At 52.5% G+C, this 19,169-nt stretch overlaps 5 protein-coding genes across 5 annotated transcripts; 3 read left to right on the top strand and 2 right to left on the bottom strand.

The window, feature by feature from the left end:
* Positions 1–1,129: 1,129 nt before the first annotated feature.
* Positions 1,130–5,503, top strand: T069G_09782 (uncharacterized protein; the record flags this gene model as incomplete). The annotated part of the gene is made up of 7 exons (XM_056176992.1): positions 1,130–1,139; positions 1,206–1,329; positions 1,405–1,593; positions 1,658–3,752; positions 3,812–3,886; positions 4,632–4,721; positions 4,805–5,503. The coding sequence occupies 7 exons, from the start codon at positions 1,130–1,132 to the stop codon at positions 5,501–5,503; spliced, it is 3,282 nt and encodes a 1,093-aa protein (XP_056025470.1).
* A 265-nt stretch (positions 5,504–5,768) lies between these two features.
* On the bottom strand, positions 5,769–6,995 carry T069G_09781 (nuclear cap-binding protein subunit 3 domain-containing protein; the record flags this gene model as incomplete). The annotated part of the gene is made up of 1 exon (XM_056176991.1): positions 5,769–6,995. One exon carries the CDS (start codon positions 6,993–6,995, stop codon positions 5,769–5,771), a length of 1,227 nt encoding a protein of 408 aa, XP_056025469.1.
* A 1,335-nt stretch (positions 6,996–8,330) lies between these two features.
* T069G_09780 (HMGL-like domain-containing protein) lies at positions 8,331–10,457 on the top strand (the record flags this gene model as incomplete). The annotated part of the gene is made up of 15 exons (XM_056176990.1): positions 8,331–8,473; positions 8,535–8,597; positions 8,667–8,678; positions 8,795–8,855; positions 8,926–8,941; positions 8,998–9,265; positions 9,319–9,386; positions 9,445–9,465; positions 9,519–9,602; positions 9,658–9,697; positions 9,750–9,870; positions 9,932–9,950; positions 10,010–10,051; positions 10,116–10,275; positions 10,343–10,457. 15 exons carry the CDS (start codon positions 8,331–8,333, stop codon positions 10,455–10,457), a joined length of 1,233 nt encoding a protein of 410 aa, XP_056025468.1.
* Positions 10,458–11,143: 686 nt separating this feature from the next.
* On the top strand, positions 11,144–13,161 carry T069G_09779 (putative TPR-like repeat domain-containing protein; the record flags this gene model as incomplete). The annotated part of the gene is made up of 4 exons (XM_056176989.1): positions 11,144–11,674; positions 11,729–11,883; positions 11,961–12,435; positions 12,505–13,161. The coding sequence occupies 4 exons, from the start codon at positions 11,144–11,146 to the stop codon at positions 13,159–13,161; spliced, it is 1,818 nt and encodes a 605-aa protein (XP_056025467.1).
* A 925-nt stretch (positions 13,162–14,086) lies between these two features.
* T069G_09778 (sec7 domain-containing protein) lies at positions 14,087–18,494 on the bottom strand (the record flags this gene model as incomplete). Its single annotated transcript, XM_056176988.1, has 4 exons — positions 14,087–15,217; positions 15,275–15,357; positions 15,412–17,964; positions 18,179–18,494. 4 exons carry the CDS (start codon positions 18,492–18,494, stop codon positions 14,087–14,089), a joined length of 4,083 nt encoding a protein of 1,360 aa, XP_056025466.1.
* Between the last annotated feature and the right edge of the window lie 675 nt (positions 18,495–19,169).

Here is a 19,169-nt window from a genome sequence, read left to right as displayed (position 1 = left end):
ACATTTGACCATGGAGATGCAAGCCATAGTACCTAACTACGGATGCTGTACCCTGGAATAACTTCCATATCACACCCACGGACACTCATAAACGAGAAATACCGCATAGCAAACACAGTCCAATCTAGGGGCTCGACTCATATAGTTTGGCAACAGCTGCGTGTAAGACCAGATAGTGTTTGCTATATACAATCGTTCATCCGCTGTTCAACAGTACTTTTCGGTAGAGTGTATGACCGTTTAGTGATGTCAGCCGATGCAAACATTTTGATCATGAGACTCAAGGCGGAAGAGGGGATGGCGAGGATGGGTGCTGGCCTTGTCTCAGCTTCATGTGGAAGATAACGAAATGACTACTGCTGTGTTGCCATGGCGCTTGGCGTGCGGATACTTGGATACTTCTTTTGATCTTTTGGCCGGTCGATATCTAGGCATGTCTATACCTTAAATAATATAAAAATAGAAATAAAAAGAGAAATTAGCAAATATCCGATATACCTAGTATTCCAGCTTCCTACAAAGTATTCAACTATTTTTACCTGTACCTACTGCAGATGTTGTATAATGCTTCATGTTCCATTTGAATATAGTTGCGCCTTCAAGACGGGTAGGTGGTCGTTTCGTACCCCATATACCGGTATGCCTCGATAAGTGAATTGCTGGTACCAAGCTCACTCAGGCCATGTACCCTGAAATACGGGGTACCTCGCGCCCAGAGTGGTGTCGCCTAGGCCCAGGTACTGGCGGCTCCAGGATACCCAAGCCTTGCCGGGCCATTGCTTTTTCCGCTGGTGCCTTGGCCATGATGCAGCGTGGCCTGCCCCACGTAGTGCTGGATCCAGGTACTTGCAAGTGTAGTTCCAGTTATAGGGAGCGGTGCTTGGTGGCATTGCGATTGATTCCACGTTCCGCCTACAAAGTAAGCTCTGCAACTCATCGTCGAGGCTCGCTGTCTTTTCGCCAGACGTCAGCGCTAACCGGTCCTTGGAGTTGTGAAGCCTCTCCCTGTTTGTGTATGGGAGCCTGCGAATTGCTGCACTGCTGGCACCACCGCTCATCCACCGCCTGCGGATCCTTTGATAACAGCGTGTGAGACGACCCAGTCGCCGGGTCGTGCTCTGTCCTCAAGATGAGTTCCTGTATGCAGCTGTCCCTACTTGATCTATGCAGACGTGGTCCTGATGACTGACGTTTGGTATCGACAGTAAAACAATTCATCCGCAACGTGCGTGCGGCCAAGACGATTGCAGACGAGCGAGCCGTCATCCAGAAAGAGAGCGCCGCGATCAGAGCCAGTTTCCGCGAGGAGGGCCACGACCATAGCATACGGTGGGTTTCTGAGTGATATCGACGGCTTTGCGCATCCGAATATTGAACAAGAGTGCTCATGAGCAACTGGGACAGGCGTAACAATGTCGCGAAACTACTCTACCTCTTCACCCTCGGCGAGCGAACTCACTTCGGCCAGGTCGAATGCCTGAAGCTCCTTGCGTCCCCGCGGTTTGCGGATAAGCGTCTCGGTCATCTTGCTACAAGCTTACTGCTCGACGAAAAACAGGAGGTCCTGACGCTGGTGACCAACTCGTTGAAGAAGTAAACCATCCCCTATATGCCCCATGGCAGCAACAGACGGGTTCTAACCATGTCATGTGTTTAGCGACTTGAGCCACTCGAACCAATATGTTGTCGGACTCGCCCTCTGCACTCTCGGAAACATCGCGTCTGATGAAATGTCGAGAGATTTGTTTCCCGAGATTGAGAACTTGATTTCAACCGCGAACCCATACATCAGAAGGAAGGCCGCTCTCTGCGCAATGCGGATATGTCGCAAGGTACCGGACCTGCAAGAACATTTCATCGAAAAGGCCACCGCGCTTCTCTCCGACAGAAACCACGGCGTCCTTCTTTGCGGCCTGACTCTGGTCACGAGTCTATGCGAGGCGGACGAGGAAGAAGGAGGCGAGGAGGGCATGGTTGAGAAGTTCAGGGCGTTTGTGCCTGGGCTTGTCAAGACGCTGAAGGGCCTTTCGACGTCAGGATATGCCCCAGAGCACGATGTCACGGGCATCACTGACCCCTTCCTGCAAGTCAAGCTTCTGCGATTGTTGAGAGTGCTGGCTGTCGGCGACGCCCACACGAGCGAGCAGATCAACGACATCTTGGCGCAGGTCGCGACCAACACCGACTCGTCCAAGAATGTTGGAAACTCGATTCTTTACGAGGCCGTGCTTACCATTCTGGATATCGAAGCCGATTCTGGTCTCAGAGTTCTTGGTGTCAACATCTTGGGCAAGTTCCTTACCAACCGAGACAACAACGTCCGCTACGTCGCGCTCAATACCCTCATCAAGGTGGTTGCCATTGAACCCAATGCTGTTCAGAGACACCGGAACACCATCTTGGAGTGTCTGAGGGATCCCGATATCAGCATACGGAGAAGGGCTCTCGACCTGAGCTTTACCCTCATCAACGAATCCAACGTCCGGGTGCTCATCAGGGAGCTGTTGGCCTTTTTGGAAGTTGCAGACAACGAGTTTAAGCCAACCATGACTAGCCAGATTGGAATTGCCGCCGATAAATATGCCCCGAACAAGCGATGGCACTTTGATACCATGCTACGAGTCCTGTCACTGGCGGGCAACTACGTCAAGGAGCAGATCCTCTCGTCATTTATCCGACTCATTGCTACCACCCAGGAGCTACAGACGTACGCTGTGCAGAAGCTGTATACCAACCTCAAGAAAGACATTACCCAAGAGAGCTTGACCCAGGCCGGCGCCTGGTGCATAGGTGAGTATGGAGATGCGCTGCTCAAGGGCGGGCAGTATGAGGAGGAGGAGCTTGTCCAGGAGGTCAAGGAGGGCGACGTTGTCGACCTGTTTTCCCTCATCCTCAACAGCAGCTACGCGACGCAGGTGACAACGGAATACATTGTCACTGCTCTCATGAAGCTTAGCACACGATTCTCCGAGGCCTCTCAGGTGGAAAAGGTGCGGCGCATCCTGCAAACGCACCAGACCAGTTTGGATGTGGAGGTGCAGCAGCGAGCTGTAGAATACGGCAACCTTTTTGCATTTGACCAGGTTCGCCGAGGTGTGCTTGAGAAGATGCCCCCTCCACAGATCAAGGAGGAGTCCAGAGTGCTGGGTCGGGCTCCTTCAAAGAAGGCCAAGAATGCCAACAGAAAATCCAAAATCCTCAAGCCTACCGAGCAGGACCTTTTGGACATTATGGATTCGCCGGCCGCCATTTCTGCGCCCACAAACGGATCCCAAGCAACGAACTCGGATCTCCTTGCCGACATTCTTGGGGGCGGATCCCCGGCACCGCCCACGTCTGGCTCCCCTGGACCTCAGCAGTCCAACATTTCCTCCATCATGGACCTCTTTGGCCCAGGGCCGGCCACCAGCACCCCGTCACCGGCCCCTGCTTCGGCCGGCCTGGATATCCTGTCTTCTGCGACATCCTCACCACCACCACAGCAACCGCAATCACCAGCAGCCCAGGGCCAATGGCTTCCCTGCTACAATGCCAATGACCTCAATGTGACCATGCAGATTCAGCGTAACGCGGCGGGACTCATCCAGGCCGTGGCTCGATTCCACAACACTGGATCTGTTCCTCTATCTGGTGCCGGATTGCAAGCAGCCGTTCCGAAGACTCAGAAGCTGCAGCTCCTACCTATTGCATCTGAGGAGATTGGACCTGGATCAGAGACTACTCAGGTGATGAGAGTATCTGGTTGCAAGGGAGTAAGTCCTTTTCCCACCAGTCAAATTGATGCTATCGTTGGATTTCCACATGCTAACAGATGTTCTCACAGCCACTGCGATTGCGACTACGTATCGCATTCTCTCACCCTGCGGCAGGGCAGGTTGTGGACCAGGTGAATTGGTCGGAGCAATCGTAAACGGATGGATTCTTTTGCAGCGAGCGGCTACGTTACTGGGGGCTATTGAGGCTTAATATGGAATATAAATATGGAGGTACTGGTGAAGGGGTTGTAGATATCAAAAATCATAGGGAGTATAAATGTAGGGCGATTTGAGGCTGAAATAGGCATAATTACGTATGAAGGCATCAATGAGAGTTGGTTTACTTGTTACGTGTAAATGTAAGCCGAGGATTTTGATTTTATGAGTTTGTATACACAATACATTATTGCAATTAGACATTCTTGGTTTACCTTTTATTACGTGAAGTGTACGGGTTGACTTTGAGCTAGCGGCCTGACTTACATGGCGTCAGCAGAAACCGTTCATCTATCTGTCTCTTTTCGGAAATTTAGAGTTGTACAACTTGAAATCTGCATCTACAACGGGGAACGAAACAAAACTCTTGCATTTAAAAAAAAAACTTGATGCTCTGGCAAATACGGTGTCCTGCAAAATTAGTTTCAGGCACGTTGCGGTCTAACAGGACGACGTTTGCTTCGTCATTTGGCGGGACGGCGTTGACGAAGAGGATGGCGTCTAAGGGAAGGGAGGGGCATCTTGAGAGGACGGCGGGGGAGCCGAGGGATGCGGTAAAGAGCCCCCTTTTGCTTGTTTTCTTTATTATTTCTTTAAGAGATATATTGAAATTGTGTGAAAGGATGAGATACGCTCATATGCTGAGGTGTTTATGTTTAGGGTCTTCATGAAGTGCGGCTGAGTCGGATAGACCAGGTCAATGAGAGGGTGAGGCTGTATCGCCTGGATCTTGTCGCTGGCCCGATCAAGGTGAGCCCGCCAATCATTCTTCTATATCATCCAAATTCTCACATTAAACAAATGAGTAATAATCAAAATTAATACATGTATAGTTCCTGCCTGGCCAATGGCTCGACACGTACATCCCCGGCGTATCCAAAGCAGGCGGCTTCACAATCACTTCCGGCCCCTCGGCCGCCCTCGCAAACACCTCGCCGTATCTCGAGCTCGCGGTGCAAGAATCGCCTGAAAACGAGCCTGCGGCTTGGCTATGGCGTCTCGAGAGCGAGATTTTGGGGGAGACGCTGCGTGTTCGCGTGGGCGGAAAGTTTGTCTTTCCGCCGGCGGAGGGGGCGCCAAAGAAGGTGGTTTTCGTTGCTGGTGGCGTGGGCGTGAATCCTCTTATGAGTATGTTGAGTTATATCGCTGAGGTTAATGGTGGGCAAGGGGTTGGTGATGTGAGGTTTATTTACGCGAGTAAGCTTCCGAGAAGTGGCAAGCTTTCGGATATCGTTTTCCTTGATAGGATCACGAATTTGTTTGGGGAGGGTAAAGTAAAGGGAGAGGTGAAGCTGTTTGTGACGGCAGCGGGAAATGCAGTATCTCAGGAGACGGCGTCTATCAACGGGGCTCAGGTCGAAGTGCTGCCTCGACGGCTTACGATGGCGGATGTGGAGGCTGCGATTGGGGATCGTGAGGATCAAGGGACGGTGGTGTATGTCTGTGGACCGCCGACGATGACGGATGAGCTTGTTGAACAGCTTGCAGTTATCGTGGATCCCCGGCGAGTTTTGACAGAAAGATGGTGGTGATGCCTTTTTACGTGTTGAGTGGATAAGTAGACAGAGCTTCAAATATGCTTTCTTCATATGTAGAGTTGGAATTTGTGATGGTGATTTATACTATATCCATTTATGTGCGCGCGACCCCAACGCCCATGGTATCATCAAACTGGCCGTCCCGATAACTTTGATTCCCGCTGGATTTCATTCCTTTCCTCCCCTCGCATGAGCATCACAGTTGTCATGAACCAAATTAATGCCAATCTTTCGTCCTTTTATCCGTTCTTGCTCCCCCCTATGAGAACAAGTCTTCCGCCTTTTGTCTCTTCTTCGATCGGTTTATATCCAACAGTTCCTTGCCCGCATTGCCCGCTCCAAACTTGCCGGGAAACAGCTCGCGGGCATTAGCAGCTCCCTTGATAGAGAAGCCGCCGTCCTTGCCCTGGGCGCGCTGATTGGCGACGCCTCGAATGTTGAGGCCCTCGCCGGCTGGCTCGTCTGGCCTGGCAACGATCTTGGGCATGTCCTCCTCTTTCAGCCGGGCTGAGCCAATGGCCTTTTCGAGCTGATCCAGCTGCCCGCCTCTGTTAGACGGCTTGGTAGGGAAGAGCTCTTTCGACCTGGCTTCGCTTGCGAGGCGGCCCCTGATGGACCGCGCCTGTGTCCTGTTCCCTGAGGAACTGGCGAGGCCGTCCATTGCTGCGTCTCCGTCGTCGTCGCGGCGCGGAGATGCAGATCTGTCTCTTCTGGTGCTTGATCGCCCCACTGCGCGATCTGCGAATAGCTCCTTGCCGCGATTGTTTCCTCGAGCTTCGGGTCTATCATCCCGAGAAGACTGCGGCGCATCGTCGTACATGCTCGCCTCGAATGTCTCAACCTCTTCATCCGAATAACGTCTTCGACGTCCTCCGTTTCCTCGGTTGTCGCGATCGCGATCGCGATCGCGGTCACGGTAGCGAGAGCGGTTTTCCTGATATCGTCTCCGCCTTTCTTCAGGGTCGTGTTCGGGATGGAGGAGGTAATATCGGCTGCGAAGGGCGGCGCCGGCCTGCTTCTTGTCGGCTAGGGTCGCGAAGCGAACTTGTAGAGAAGTTTCGGGCTTTCCATCGAATGGCTTTGCGGGAATGATCTCGCCAATGCTCAAAGCGGTCGCATCTGAAATGTCAATAGCACTCAGGGCAACGATGGCATCGCGGGCGGTGGGTTCGGAGTTGAAGACGAGATTCGCTGTGCTGTCGTCAATCCATTCCACCTTGTCCACATTTCCGTAATGAGCCTTGACGTATGTTTTTATATCGTCTGTATGTAGGTTGTCTAGGCCTCTGATGTGAATCTTTGTAGGGACAATGGTGTTTGACGCGTCGTCTTCTTTGGCTTCTCCATCATCCGCTACCTCGCCTGGCTCTTCTGGCTCATCTGGGACCAGGATATCGTCGCCTTGCGGGATGTGCTCGTGAATATCGTTGCCGTCCTGAAAGGCCTCGCCAACGGCGGCATCGTCCATATCAATGTCCAAATCCATGATTCCGTGGTGGTTTTTGGCGATGGTCAAGACACGGGGCAAAGGCAGGTGGCGGATATTATAAGTAAGATGGACGGGATAAAACTCGGCGCTGAATAGACGGGCAAGCAATGATCCAATTGGGAGAGATGCAGGCAAGGGGAAGGAGAAAGAAGATGAGGTAATCTTTTCTCCCTCTTCCTTTTCTTTTTGAGTGTCCAAGAATGATGTGCAATATCAAGTCAGCAGCAGAGAAGAGACCGGGGTGAGAGGAAACGACGGAGAGGATCGCTGAGTGGCAGAAAGGCGGCTGTGAGACGCGAGAGGCGGATAAGAAGCGCGGCTGGTTAGGCGGTGACGGCGCCTGCGCTCAAGCGCCGAGTGTCAAGGGAGCCAACAGAAGTACCCTCCAAGCGCGGGGTACCTACATTCAGGTGCACGCACTGCAGGAGGTACTTTATCCCGGCTTGAAGATCGAGAAACATTTGCAGCTGATTTTTCATCACCTCTTATGTGGTAGCTCAGCACCGCTGGATGCGAGCTTCAGCAACAATTTGAACACAACCCTTCCCTTGTGTAAATACCATACCCCAGAATATATAAATGGACATCTTACTAAGTAAGGTATAGTACCCAGTAGCATTGTCAACCCTCTACCATGTAGAGATGTAGCTCCCCATGATTTTCGGTCTTGTAGGTACTTAGCAAGATGCATCAGGAATTATTAGCAGCTCGCTACGTCAAGAGCATTCATTGTTGTGCAGAAGATGGTCTTGGGGACTGGCAGTCTGTATTTATCAACTGAGGGTTTTACTGAGAAACTGTAAGAATATGCGGCTTTTCTTCTATTCGGACATGATTTCTCGCTGAATTTTTACATTGAATGCTTGGCACAACACACAGGCATTATGTCATTAGAATTTTCAGCCACAAAGCATCCCAGAATGCCCGTGAAAAGCGGATTAATGTCCATGCCATACGTATGTACCCCATATTGCCCGCTTGGACTATTCGGTATTCGGTATCCAATGACCGGGGCTCCGTGGCTGAATGTGGCAGAAGGCCGATTGCGGCCACTGAAAGCAACCTATCAGAGCTAAATTCAGCTTTTTAGAATTGAATTTGAAGCTGCGTTCAATGGCTGACTCTGCGCACGCCCTGCAAGTGCTCCAATCGCCACCAAAGGAAAAAAATTGCCAGGCACTGATTGACTCACAATCGCATCCGAAGAACCCAAACCTTTAAAAAATCTGGACCTTTAAAACCACTCCTGTCACCCCCAATTGTAGCTGTGACGCTAGACAAACCTCGAATTGCATCTTTCCTACCAATCCATCCATCCATAGAATTAAAATCATGTGTGGTACAGACGCCCCCGACGCCGCCGCTGGTCCCGTGTCCAACGGGTCGCATGCCAGCAAGGCCAACCCAGCGAGCTCTCCCTACCAGAACGTCAACGACTTCATCTCCAATGTCGCCCGATTCAAGATTATCGAGAGGTTCGTCCGAGATCAAATCCCGCTCTCAGGACTTTCTAGGCTAACCTAGCTCGTTTTATAGCACTCTTCGTGAGGGCGAACAGTTTGCTAATGCCTTTTTTGATACGGAAACCAAGATTAAGATGTAACTATACTCCATTCTGCCCTTGGTCAGTCTCGATATCGTGAAGCACGTGCTAACTCTGCATGACAGCGCCAAAGCTCTGTAAGCCTGAACCACCTCGCAACTCACTTGGCCCCTACTGTTCCTTTCCGCACTCGTCTCATATGCTAACATCCCTACGGTGACGAGTTTGGTGTCGACTATATTGAGCTTACAAGTCCTGTGTCTTCTCCTCAGTCATATGAGGATTGTAAGACTATCTGCGGGCTTGGCCTGAAGGTGAGACTCAATCATGCATCGCTAGAGGTTGGACTGGGCGTTGAGAACTTGAGACTAACCAATGCCACAGGCCAAGATTCTCACTCGTATGTGATTCACTGAAGATGCGGCCATTAGTGATTGATGTGCTAACCATGCGCAGACGTGCGATGCAACATGGAAGACGCCAAGAAGGCCGTCGAGTGTGGTGTTGACGGCGTCGACCTCGTCATTGGTACTTCCAGCTTCCTACAAAAGTACAGCCACGGAAAGAGTATCGCTATTATCAAGGAGACTGCCCTGGAAGTGATTCAGTATGTCAAGAGCCAGGGCGTAGAGGTCCGCTTCTCTTCAGAGGACTCGTTCCGAAGTGACCTCGTCGACCTCCTCACTCTCTACAAGGCTGTCGATCAGGCTGGAGTTAACCGAGTGTGAGTTGTTGGAAATATACGGCCTGGGTGAGCAAGCAACTGACTGAAAGCAGCGGTGTTGCCGATACTGTTGGAGGAGCTACCCCCCGAATGGTCTACGATCTCATCCGAACGCTGCGAGGTATGATTGGAACTGGTTCAAAACTGTGTGTTGATCGGAAGGCTAATCTTAGAATAAGGCGTCGTGAGCTGTGATATCGGTAATCCTCCTCGGTTCTACACTTCTACCCCCGACTTTACTAACACAGCGTAGAAACGCATTTCCACGACGACACCGGCTGCGCTGTCGCTAATGCTCACTCCGCTCTCGAGGCTGGAGCAACCCACATTGACACGAGTGTGTATTACGATTGCTCTCAACTTGGATCCAATTACTAATTTGATGTGAACAGGTGTTTTGGGCATTGGTGAACGCAATGGCATCACTCCTCTGTAAGTTTTCGCTACAACGATGGTTAGGAGATTGGCTAACAGTGGAGGACAGCGGCGCCCTGATGGCTCGTATGGTCGTGACTGCTCCCGACTATGTCATTAACAAGTACAACCTCAAGGCGCTCAAGGAGGTTGAGGAGCTGGTTGCCTCTGCTGTCCAAATCAACATTCCAGTAAGACAATCCTCCCATGAGATTGACAATCCACAGTTTAGTAGGCTAACTCTTTGTTTAGTTTAACAACCCCATCACCGGTATGCCCTTCTCATCTGCTATAGTGCTGCCGTTGCTGTGTTGCTTACAAGAACCACAGGATTCTGCGCCTTTACACACAAGGCTGGTATCCACGCCAAGGGTAAGTCAGAATATATATACTACGCTCATCACATTTGACCTTGTACACTGACAATTTGTTATAGCTATTTTGGCGAACCCTTCGACCTACGAGATTATTGACCCCGCCATCTTCGGCTTGACCCGCTACATTTCAATCAACTCAAGAATTACTGGCTGGAACGCGATACGTGCTCGTTGCGAGCAATTAGGACTCAAGATGACGGACGACGAGGTCAAGGAAGTGTACGTTTGCCCCTTTCACATTACATGGCTACTTGGCAGAGCGAATAGGTGCTGACTGAGAGAATAGGACTGCCAAGATCAAGCAGATGGCCGATATCAGACCACTTGCTATCGACGACACAGACTCAATTTTGCACTCTTACCACATAGAGTTGCAGAAGAAGCAGGCGCAGCAAGTGTAGAGATTGATGAAGGCGGTTTATTGTGCTATTGAAGGCTGAGGAGTTTAAAAACAAGGAGAGATTTGCTAAAATGCAAAGGTAGTGAAAGGGAATTAAGTAGAATGCAAACCTGGAAGGGTAATAAATACCCTAAGAAAGGTACAAACAAGGAGTAACAACTTTCAATGTTCTTTTTGGTCTGCTTCATTATTGGGACAAGTGACTCTGAGGGTACAAGGTCCCTTACGTAAGGCCTCCCGCCTCACTCGTGGCGGTACCTCAGCGCTGCCCTATTGGTACCTTGGTTGTTTGGGTACCACCCAGCGTTGCCTCGCAGGTACTTCAGCGCCGCCTCAGCGCATGGGCCCGCTGGAGAGAGACGCCGCTGGGCCTGCGTAGTCAAGCCACCTGTGGCGGCACGAGCCCCGCGAACCCGAAAAACCCACCATGGCAATTCATCACGAAGCTCTGGCTCGACTCCAGCTTGGCCTCTTTTGCGACTCGCGTGATTAACCCTTTTGCGGTGCTCGCTCATACAAACAGAGTGCCGTCCATTGCTCGTCGCATTTCTCTACAACGTCATCTCCATCTACATCTCCCTCAGAGCCGCCGTATTTCCTCAACGCCTCGCTCCCACACGAACCATCTTTTGCCAGATCCTCCCCCCACCAACAATGTGTCGTCTCTCATAACCTGCCGATCATCCAATGTCTCAAGATCCTCGCAACGCCCTCAGCGCCCTTCTCAGGGCCGCTGATATCCAAGACCACGAACAGATTCTCAACGCCGCCAATGCCGCAATAAAGGCCGACAAGAGCGACTATGCCGCCCAGCACACCAAAGTCGTCGCCCTCCTAAAGCTCGATCGCTTCGACGATGCCCTGCGTGTCATCAGCGGCGGTGGAATCAAGCTCCAGGCCACATGCATTCTCGAGCAGGCCTATGCGCTCTACAAGACCGGCAAGCTGGAGGAGGCGTCTAAACTGATCGAGACCGCTGGTCTGGAGAAACGCAGTCTTCGTCATGTCGCCGCTCAGGTCGCCTACCGGGCCGAGAAGTCTCACGAAGCCGAAGCCATCTATCGGAACTTGCTTGATACAGACGCTGCCGGCGAGGAGAGCGACCTCAGGATCAACATCACTGCTTCCGTTGCTCAGTCTCAATGGCAGGGGCTTTCGTCCTCTAGCCCCGAGTCCGCCTCCGACTCTTTAGAATCTTTTGAGCTGTGCTACAATATGGCTTGCCGCGAGCTTGCACGGGGAGACACGAGTCTTGCTGCTACCCTGTTGCAGCGCGCTGGTATCCTGTGTGACAACTCGGACGAACTCACTGAAGAAGAGAAGAAGACGGAGCTACGGTCCATCCGTGCTCAGCAGGCATATCTGTTTGCCAAAATCGGAAAGCTCAGCTCAGCTTTGGAAGTGTATGAGATGCTGGGCCCTGCGACGTGAGTATACGACAACCCCCGCCATCCTCTTCTGCAATGATTCCAATTCACATATTCTAACATTATCAAACCTACAGTGCCAATGATGGCCGTGACTTTGCCGTCATTACGCAAAACAACCACTTTGCCTTGGAGGAAACCGGCAACCCATTCGTACGCCAGCGCAAGGCAGAGTCTTTAATGGCATCAGCAGCCCAGAGCGATCTCTTCAACTATCAGGCCAACATTCTCAAGCGCAACAACCTCGTCATTGATCTCGGGGCCTACAAGACCAAGGGTGTCGCGGGCAGAACAGAAAAGATCCTGAGGCAGACAACGCTTCCTTCGGCAAACTCGCAGATCAATGCAGCAGCCATTATCAACGCCGCTGCCCACACGCAAGGCTTAGACAGCAAGGAGGCGCTCCGCAAGTTACTGGCCGTGGCGGCTAAGCGTCCCAATGACGTTGGCCTTACCTTGACCATTGTCCAGCTGCAGCTTCAGCAGGAACAAGCCGGTGCCGCTCTGACAACTCTCACAACTTTCCTCTCCCGCTTAGAATCTTCCGGGGAGGTGAATGACACAGACGTTCGCTTCAGCCCTGGTCTGGTTGCTCTTGCAGTCACCTTGTTCCGATCGCAGAAGCGAGATGCCTCAGCCAAGGCAGAGATTGTAAAGGCTGCCCAGTACTGGCAGAACCGCCCATCCCAGTCGGTAGGATCGCTTCTTCTCGAGGCCGGAATCGAGCTCATGCGGTCATCCAAGTCAGACGACCTGTTGCTGGCGGGCTCGTCGTTCGACAAGCTATTCCGGGAACAGCAGGGCTCTGATGTGGCATCCGCCGGACTAGTTGCCGCCTATGCAGCGTCAGACGCGTCCAAAGTCAGAGAGCATGCCGACCGGCTGCCGCCTGTCCACGACTTGATTAGTGGCATCGACGTGGACGAGCTCTTCGCTGCCGGTGTGGCCGCCACCCCCGGCAGCACCGTCTCCAAGAAGCGGTCAGCCACAGCAGACGAAGGCAACGCCGAAAGGGCAACCAAGCGACGAAGGAGAAAGCTACCAAAGAACCTCGTCGAGGGCAAGGCGCCCGATCCCGAGAGGTGGCTGCCCCTGCGCGACAGGTCGTCGTACCGCCCCAAGGGCAAGAAGGGCAAGAAGAGAGCCGGCGAGGCCACCCAGGGAGGCATCGTCAAGGAGGAGGAGACGCTGGGGCTCGTGGGCGGCGGAGGAGTCAAGGTGGAAAAGGCCGCGGCTCCCTCGTCGAACAATAAGAAGAAGAAGAAGGGCAAGAAATAGGCTCTCGACGATATATGCAGAATGTGATGTGGTAAACATTGTATACATATGTATGACTCGGAGAGATGGGGGGAGAGGATTAGGGATCAAGGAGAGAGGGAGTTGGAATGGGCTGATACCGAGACACATGCTATTTTTTTGGGGCTGTTTTGGAAAAGGTTAAAAGGGGGAGGGAGAAAAGAGATATCATAGGAATCTACATCATCTTCTCACAGCATCACCAGTCTTCTCGTCACACAATAATTAATAGCATCCATCCATCTTTCATGGCATGGGTCAAACCAACTTTGAAATGAATTGTATTGATATCATGTAGCTTTGCTTCTCGTTTCTTGCTAGCTAATCCTCCCATAAAATACACACAGTTATAACAGAAGAAGAAGAAGAAGAAGAAGAATCAGAGCTGATGAGTTGTGGCAAATAGTCTATGCATGTGCTTTCGTATGGTATATATAGAGTATAATATAGTATAAATGGTATATGTTATTTCCACGTGGCCTCATTCGGGATATATAGCCATACCGCTGTCAAATAATTAAAAGAGAGTAAGAGAGAGAAAAGACGTAATAAGAAAGTGGGCAAGGCTTATTGGCTTCAACAAAAAAGAAGAAAAAATGAGTGTGACAAGTTAGTACGCGTATTGTTGCTGTTATTCCCCCCTTATCAAACGGGTAATGCAAATGAGACAAGAATGAATAATGAAACACACACAAGGAAGAAAAAGAGAAGAAAAAAGACGCTGGTGGTTGGTTTACCAGTACCAGCCCCCATCATGGTCAAATGTAAAAACCTCCTTTTTTTTTGGTTCGCCATTCACACAACCCGTTTCCTGCAATACTCGCTAAATAGACATACATATTTCGCACCCTCTAAAACAAAGAATTTCTGACCATCGTGTTCTTTCTATCACTTCCAAGTTTCAAGTTCATGCATTGACCGCCTGAAGCGGAGGGTTGGGCAGCGATTCGGAGTCGTGTGTTGATGACGCCTCTGCCTCCTCGGCTTTTTCGTTGGCCGATTCTTGGCCCGGTGCCGGGGTTTCCGGCTTGTGCTCTACTCCTTCATTCTCTTCCAGTTCCAGTGTGGTATCTTCATCCTCGTCTACAACCGACTCGGGGGGTGCTGCTACGCCTGCATCATCTTCCTCTGTTTCCATAGGGGGCAAAGGCGATCTTCGACCGTCAGAGAAGCTCACCGCCGCCTCGCTTTCCGCATCTGAAGGAATAGCCAGCCTTCCGGCTGCGGACACGCTCCGCGCTGCCGAGTACTTCCGGTGAAGCTCGCGAAAACTTCTCGCCGTGGCCGTGCTGGCGCTCGCGGCGGATCCCCTCCGGTCACGCGACACGCTTTGCTCCAATGGAGTTTCAGGCACGGAGTAAAAGTCGTCATCTTGCTCCTCGCTTAGGATGGGAGAAGCCGGAATGTCGGTTGACTGCCGGTAGCTCTGCTGCTGCTGCTTTCGAGCGAGAATCTGCTCCTCGTTGTTCAGGACTTGCAGCTCTGATCCCAGTTGGATGACAGAAGCCTTCTTTCCGTGGACAACAAAACTTCCCGTTCCTCGTGCCAGCATACTGTCGCGGACATTGTCCTCTGACGATGCAGCCGGGCCCGCCTCCCTGCCCCTTCTGCTGCGATGATGGGAGAGATGACCAGCACTCTCCCGAAGGGTACGTTGGAGACTGCGTCGGATCTTGCTTCTCTCGAATGGAGTGCCCGACTCGCCAGCTTCTCCAGCCGTGGACGTGATGGACTTGTCCGACGGATCCCTGCCTACTCTTCCTTCCAACAGGCCAGCCTGTTTCAGGAACTGTCTCTCCTCAGCATCTACTTCGTCGTGTGTGTGATTCGACTTGACAGAAGTTGCATCACCCTCTTCGTGTGGCTCGAGCGACTGCTGCTTGCTTTGCGTCGGTTGCACAGGAGAGGGGGCGATGCTTGAAACCGAGCCATGCCTGAGACTTCCAACGTCCACCTTGGGTGTTTCTTGCACTTCAAGCTGAGACAGCACTGCGCTCGTTGGCCGCGTCGCCGGTGGAGATGATGGTCTCGCCGGATCCTGCAGCTCCAAGTTAAAGTCATTCTTGTCCGAGAAGAACTCAGGGTGTGCTTCTACAAGAGGCGACTGAGGAAGCTTCTCAGACATTGCCTTGGACTGAGATTCGGGGCGCTTGGCTGCAACTGTTGATGGATGCGGTGCTGAAGACACGCGCCGCTCTTCGACCGAGGGCCGAATGTCAGTCGAGACCTTGCCCTCAACCATCTCTCCCTCCTCCTCTAGGTCTAGAGCCAGGATATCACGATGACACTTCTCCTTCCAAATCTCCATTCGCGCCCACCTAAGTTGCGCGGACATGCGAGCCGCGGCCAAGAGAAGTTGCTCTCTCGTCCTGGGCTGAACAGGTGCAAGTATCTGAAGGTGACGGGCATTTCTCAACTGTTCTTCCAGAGCCTTTTTGGAATCCTCTATTTTGCGATCCGCCTCGGCAATCTTCTCCTGCATAAACTCTCGTCTCGCCAGCTGAATATCCTCAGCCATCTTGTGGTCGATGCGGCTCCTTGCGATCGATACAAGGCCAGTTGGTGTCTCGACAGTTTGCGTGGCATCAGAGCTGTCAAGCCTCCTGAAAGCTCGACGGCTGTGGCCGTCATAGGTGCCTCCAGCAACGCCGCGCATCTTGACGCCGGATGTCCTAAAGGCAGCGGCATAGTTGAGTTTTGCCAACCAGTCGTTGAGCTCATCCTCATCGTCGGCCAAGAGAACCTCGTCCAAGCCTCCCTGCCTGACGTAGATGAAGGCGTTCTTGTGCTTTTTGTAGGATGTGTCCAGCAGAGCTACGGCACCCTTAGTAGACATGAGAGCATCTGGCTTGAATTCTTCCAGGGGGGGTTTAAAAGTAATGGGTATCCCATCGTGGCCGGCCTTAATATGGCTGTCGTACTGATGCATGAGATTCTTGACCCAGCTAGTATTGCGGAAGAAGTAGAGCTGGGCGCCTGTCAGGATAGCTCCCCATTCCTGCCACGGAGACCGTGTCTTCCTCTTTTTGGCTTCTTTCCTCCACAAGAGACCGACTTTTGTGATTTTGATGTCAACAATGCCGGGTGCGTCATCTGGATTGTTCAGGGGCTTATCAGACATGAATGCATCTGGTCGAGACCTTGCAGAGACAATCTGTAAGACGCCGGTTCTAAAGAAAGTCTTTTGTAGGTCCTTCAGATTGAGGGATTGCCCCGTGCCAAGATAATGATACTGGTCCTCCAGGGGAATAGTTGACTTCAGGTTCGGTCGCAGGACGTCCAGGTTCCCGTCAATGATGAGAGTGTAAGGATCAAGCGGCTCCTTCGCAGCTCGCTTGGCAGGGTCGCCAGGAGGGGGAGGGAGGATCTTCCGCTTCGACTTGATGCTGCCGCCGTGGCGCTCGCTGTTAATGTCAAGGTCATCTTCGACGTGGATGAAGGGGGTATAACAAATGTTGTCATAGAAACATTCGAGAATCTCATCAAAGATGCCCTCTCCGCGGGTATTCTTGAGGTAATCAGTCTTTTGCATCTTGTGCTTGTTGTTCTTATTGAAAACGTCGGTATGGAGGATGAGGAGAGAGAAGGCAATAAAGTATGCTTGGTCGGGCGAGGAGTAAATGCCAGGGTTGCACTCGTGGTAGCGGTTAGCAAATGCCTGTAGACATCTGTCTATCTGCTGTGTTTCTTTTGGAAGCTCAGCCTCCATTAGGAGCTTGCGGATGGCCATGTCCATAGGATCTCCGAAAAAGTTAAAGGTTCTCATGAAGCTTCTTAAAGCGCCTGTTGAAAAGGCATCAGTCCCTTTGGATAGCGCGGCAGCCACGACACCCCGGCTGACCATGCCTTCTATGCGAGCAATATACTTGGCAGGAGATTCATCCTCAAAGCGCTCTGGGAGAACTATGGAATCCCTCGGCAGCTGGAGTGAGTTGCTCTTGGAGGCAACGGATCCCGGCGTGGCTGGTGTGAAGGAGCCCTGCCGGCTAAGGTCGGAGTTCTGACGGAGGCGAGTCAGGCCAAGGAGATCGCCGAAGCTCTTGCGGCCGATGGAGGTGGATGTCCGCGTATTGAGGGGCGGGCCGAGATGTTCGTCGTTGGAGTCTCTACCTATGGAACTTAACGTGGACGATCTCCCACGCAGCAAGGTAGACCTATTTGGAGAGGACTGGTCGGAGCGAGGGCCGCCGTTTGCGTTGAAGAGAGCGATGGCCGGGTTTAGGTGAGGGCCGTGTTCATTCTCGGCTGGTTGAACGCTGGCACTCTGGGCTGAAGCTGGACGTGGTGTCGCCTCGACTCCCAGAGATGTGGTCGAGGATCCGTCTGCCGGAGTGCCCTTTTGCTGAAGGTGTGCAAAGGGAAATAGCGGCTCCGGCGGCCGCTTATTTCTGCGCAGCTTGAAGAAGGATGTAGATGATGCGGATTTTTTAGGAGTAGAACTGAAGCTGGTGTGAGACACTCGATCAGTGGAGCTAACATCTGATCTTGAGGACTCGGATGGTCGAGGTGCGATGTTGAGTCCGGTACCGGTGGAATCAACAGTTGTCTGGGTCGAGGGCCGCGGCGATTGAGACTCGTGATCGTCTGTGACGCTCAGCGAAGGCCGTCCTTGTTCGTTCATGGACTTTCTAGGCATGGGTTCGCGGTGATGGTTAGATAGAGGATCGTTACGAGGGATGTCGGTGGATCGTCGCAGCATTGAGGCCAGTCCTAGGCGGGAGGATGACTTCTTCAGGTTGTTGGCTTCCATGGGCATGGTGGGAGCGGTGGTGATGATGGCAGGAGCTAGAGGAGCAAGAATGGGAAGAGTCAGTCGCCATGATGTCTCGAATGACCATACCAGGGAGGGCGTGGGGTTTCAATCTCGGATCTGGATCTAGAAATAGACAGATATGGAGATGTATCTATAGATCTAAAACCTTGATCTGAATTTGAAATTGAGGGGGGAAGGTGGAGGGGGAGATGGAGGGGACGGGATGGGACGGGGGGGTTGGTTTACGTCGAGGGACAGGAGGAGGCTTCTCGGCCGCCTGCTTGACCCGGAGAGACAGCTGCGAGTCGGAGGCATTTCGAAAGCGGAGGACGGAAAAGCGGCGGTGCTTGTTGGACTGCTGCTGGACGGGCGGAGTGGTCGGGCGGTCGAGCGACGAGCCAGACTCTCGGCTCTGCGGTCGTGAGAGAGGCATAGCAGCCTCGTCTTCGGGCTGGGGCGGCGGCAGTTCGGGGACGTCGTCAGAGGCCGGCGCAAAGGCAGTGGTGAGGCGGCGCATGTCGGTCTCACTGGCCATGTTGCCGCGGCGGCGTAGAAAAGGCATGATGGCCGATGGTCATGGTCTGCCGCCGCTGGAGGCTCCCGGTGCGGCCGTACGAATGTGTGACCAAGGTTCCGTCCAAGGTTGTTGAGATTGAGGGCTAGCTAGCTGGATGCGCCAGGCGCGTCGAGAAGGGGCATTGAGCGAGGGAGCGGCAGAGGGTCGAGACGAAGTCTGCACAGACAGACAAGACGCACAGGTGCAGCCGGCGGGAGATGAGATGACACGACAAGACAAGACGAAAAAGGGCCCAGGGGAGGGGGTTTGGCAATCAGCACAATATCGACGCCATTCTGGAGGTGCTAGACCACAGGTAGGTAGAGATTACAGATTACATGGGGGTTGGCTTCAGGTTGGCCTTGGGTGAAGGGGCTCTGGAGCTAAAAATGTACGCGCGTGTACTCGGTACCGCTCTCGTCAATTGGCCCCAAAACGAGCGAGCGCTGCTACCTGACGATACAAGCGTGAGGCTGATGCCGCCTGTCTGTGGATCCGCACGTCCAGAACACTTGCAGAATATTATGGATGTGCTTACAGTGCCTGTTGCACCATTTCTGGCTGCTAAAATAGAAGCTCCAGTGCTCACTTCTGCAGTGATCTGATCTTTTTTATGTCCGAGTGCCACGGTTGCTGCTGACAGGTTGTGTGGCGGGCATGACAGCAGCCAGACGGACGCTA

The sequence above is a fragment of the Trichoderma breve genome, chromosome 6 (assembly GCF_028502605.1).
Source record: "Trichoderma breve strain T069 chromosome 6, whole genome shotgun sequence".
Lineage (NCBI taxonomy): Eukaryota > Fungi > Ascomycota > Sordariomycetes > Hypocreales > Hypocreaceae > Trichoderma > Trichoderma breve.
This window is presented reverse-complemented; position numbering and strand designations above follow the sequence as displayed.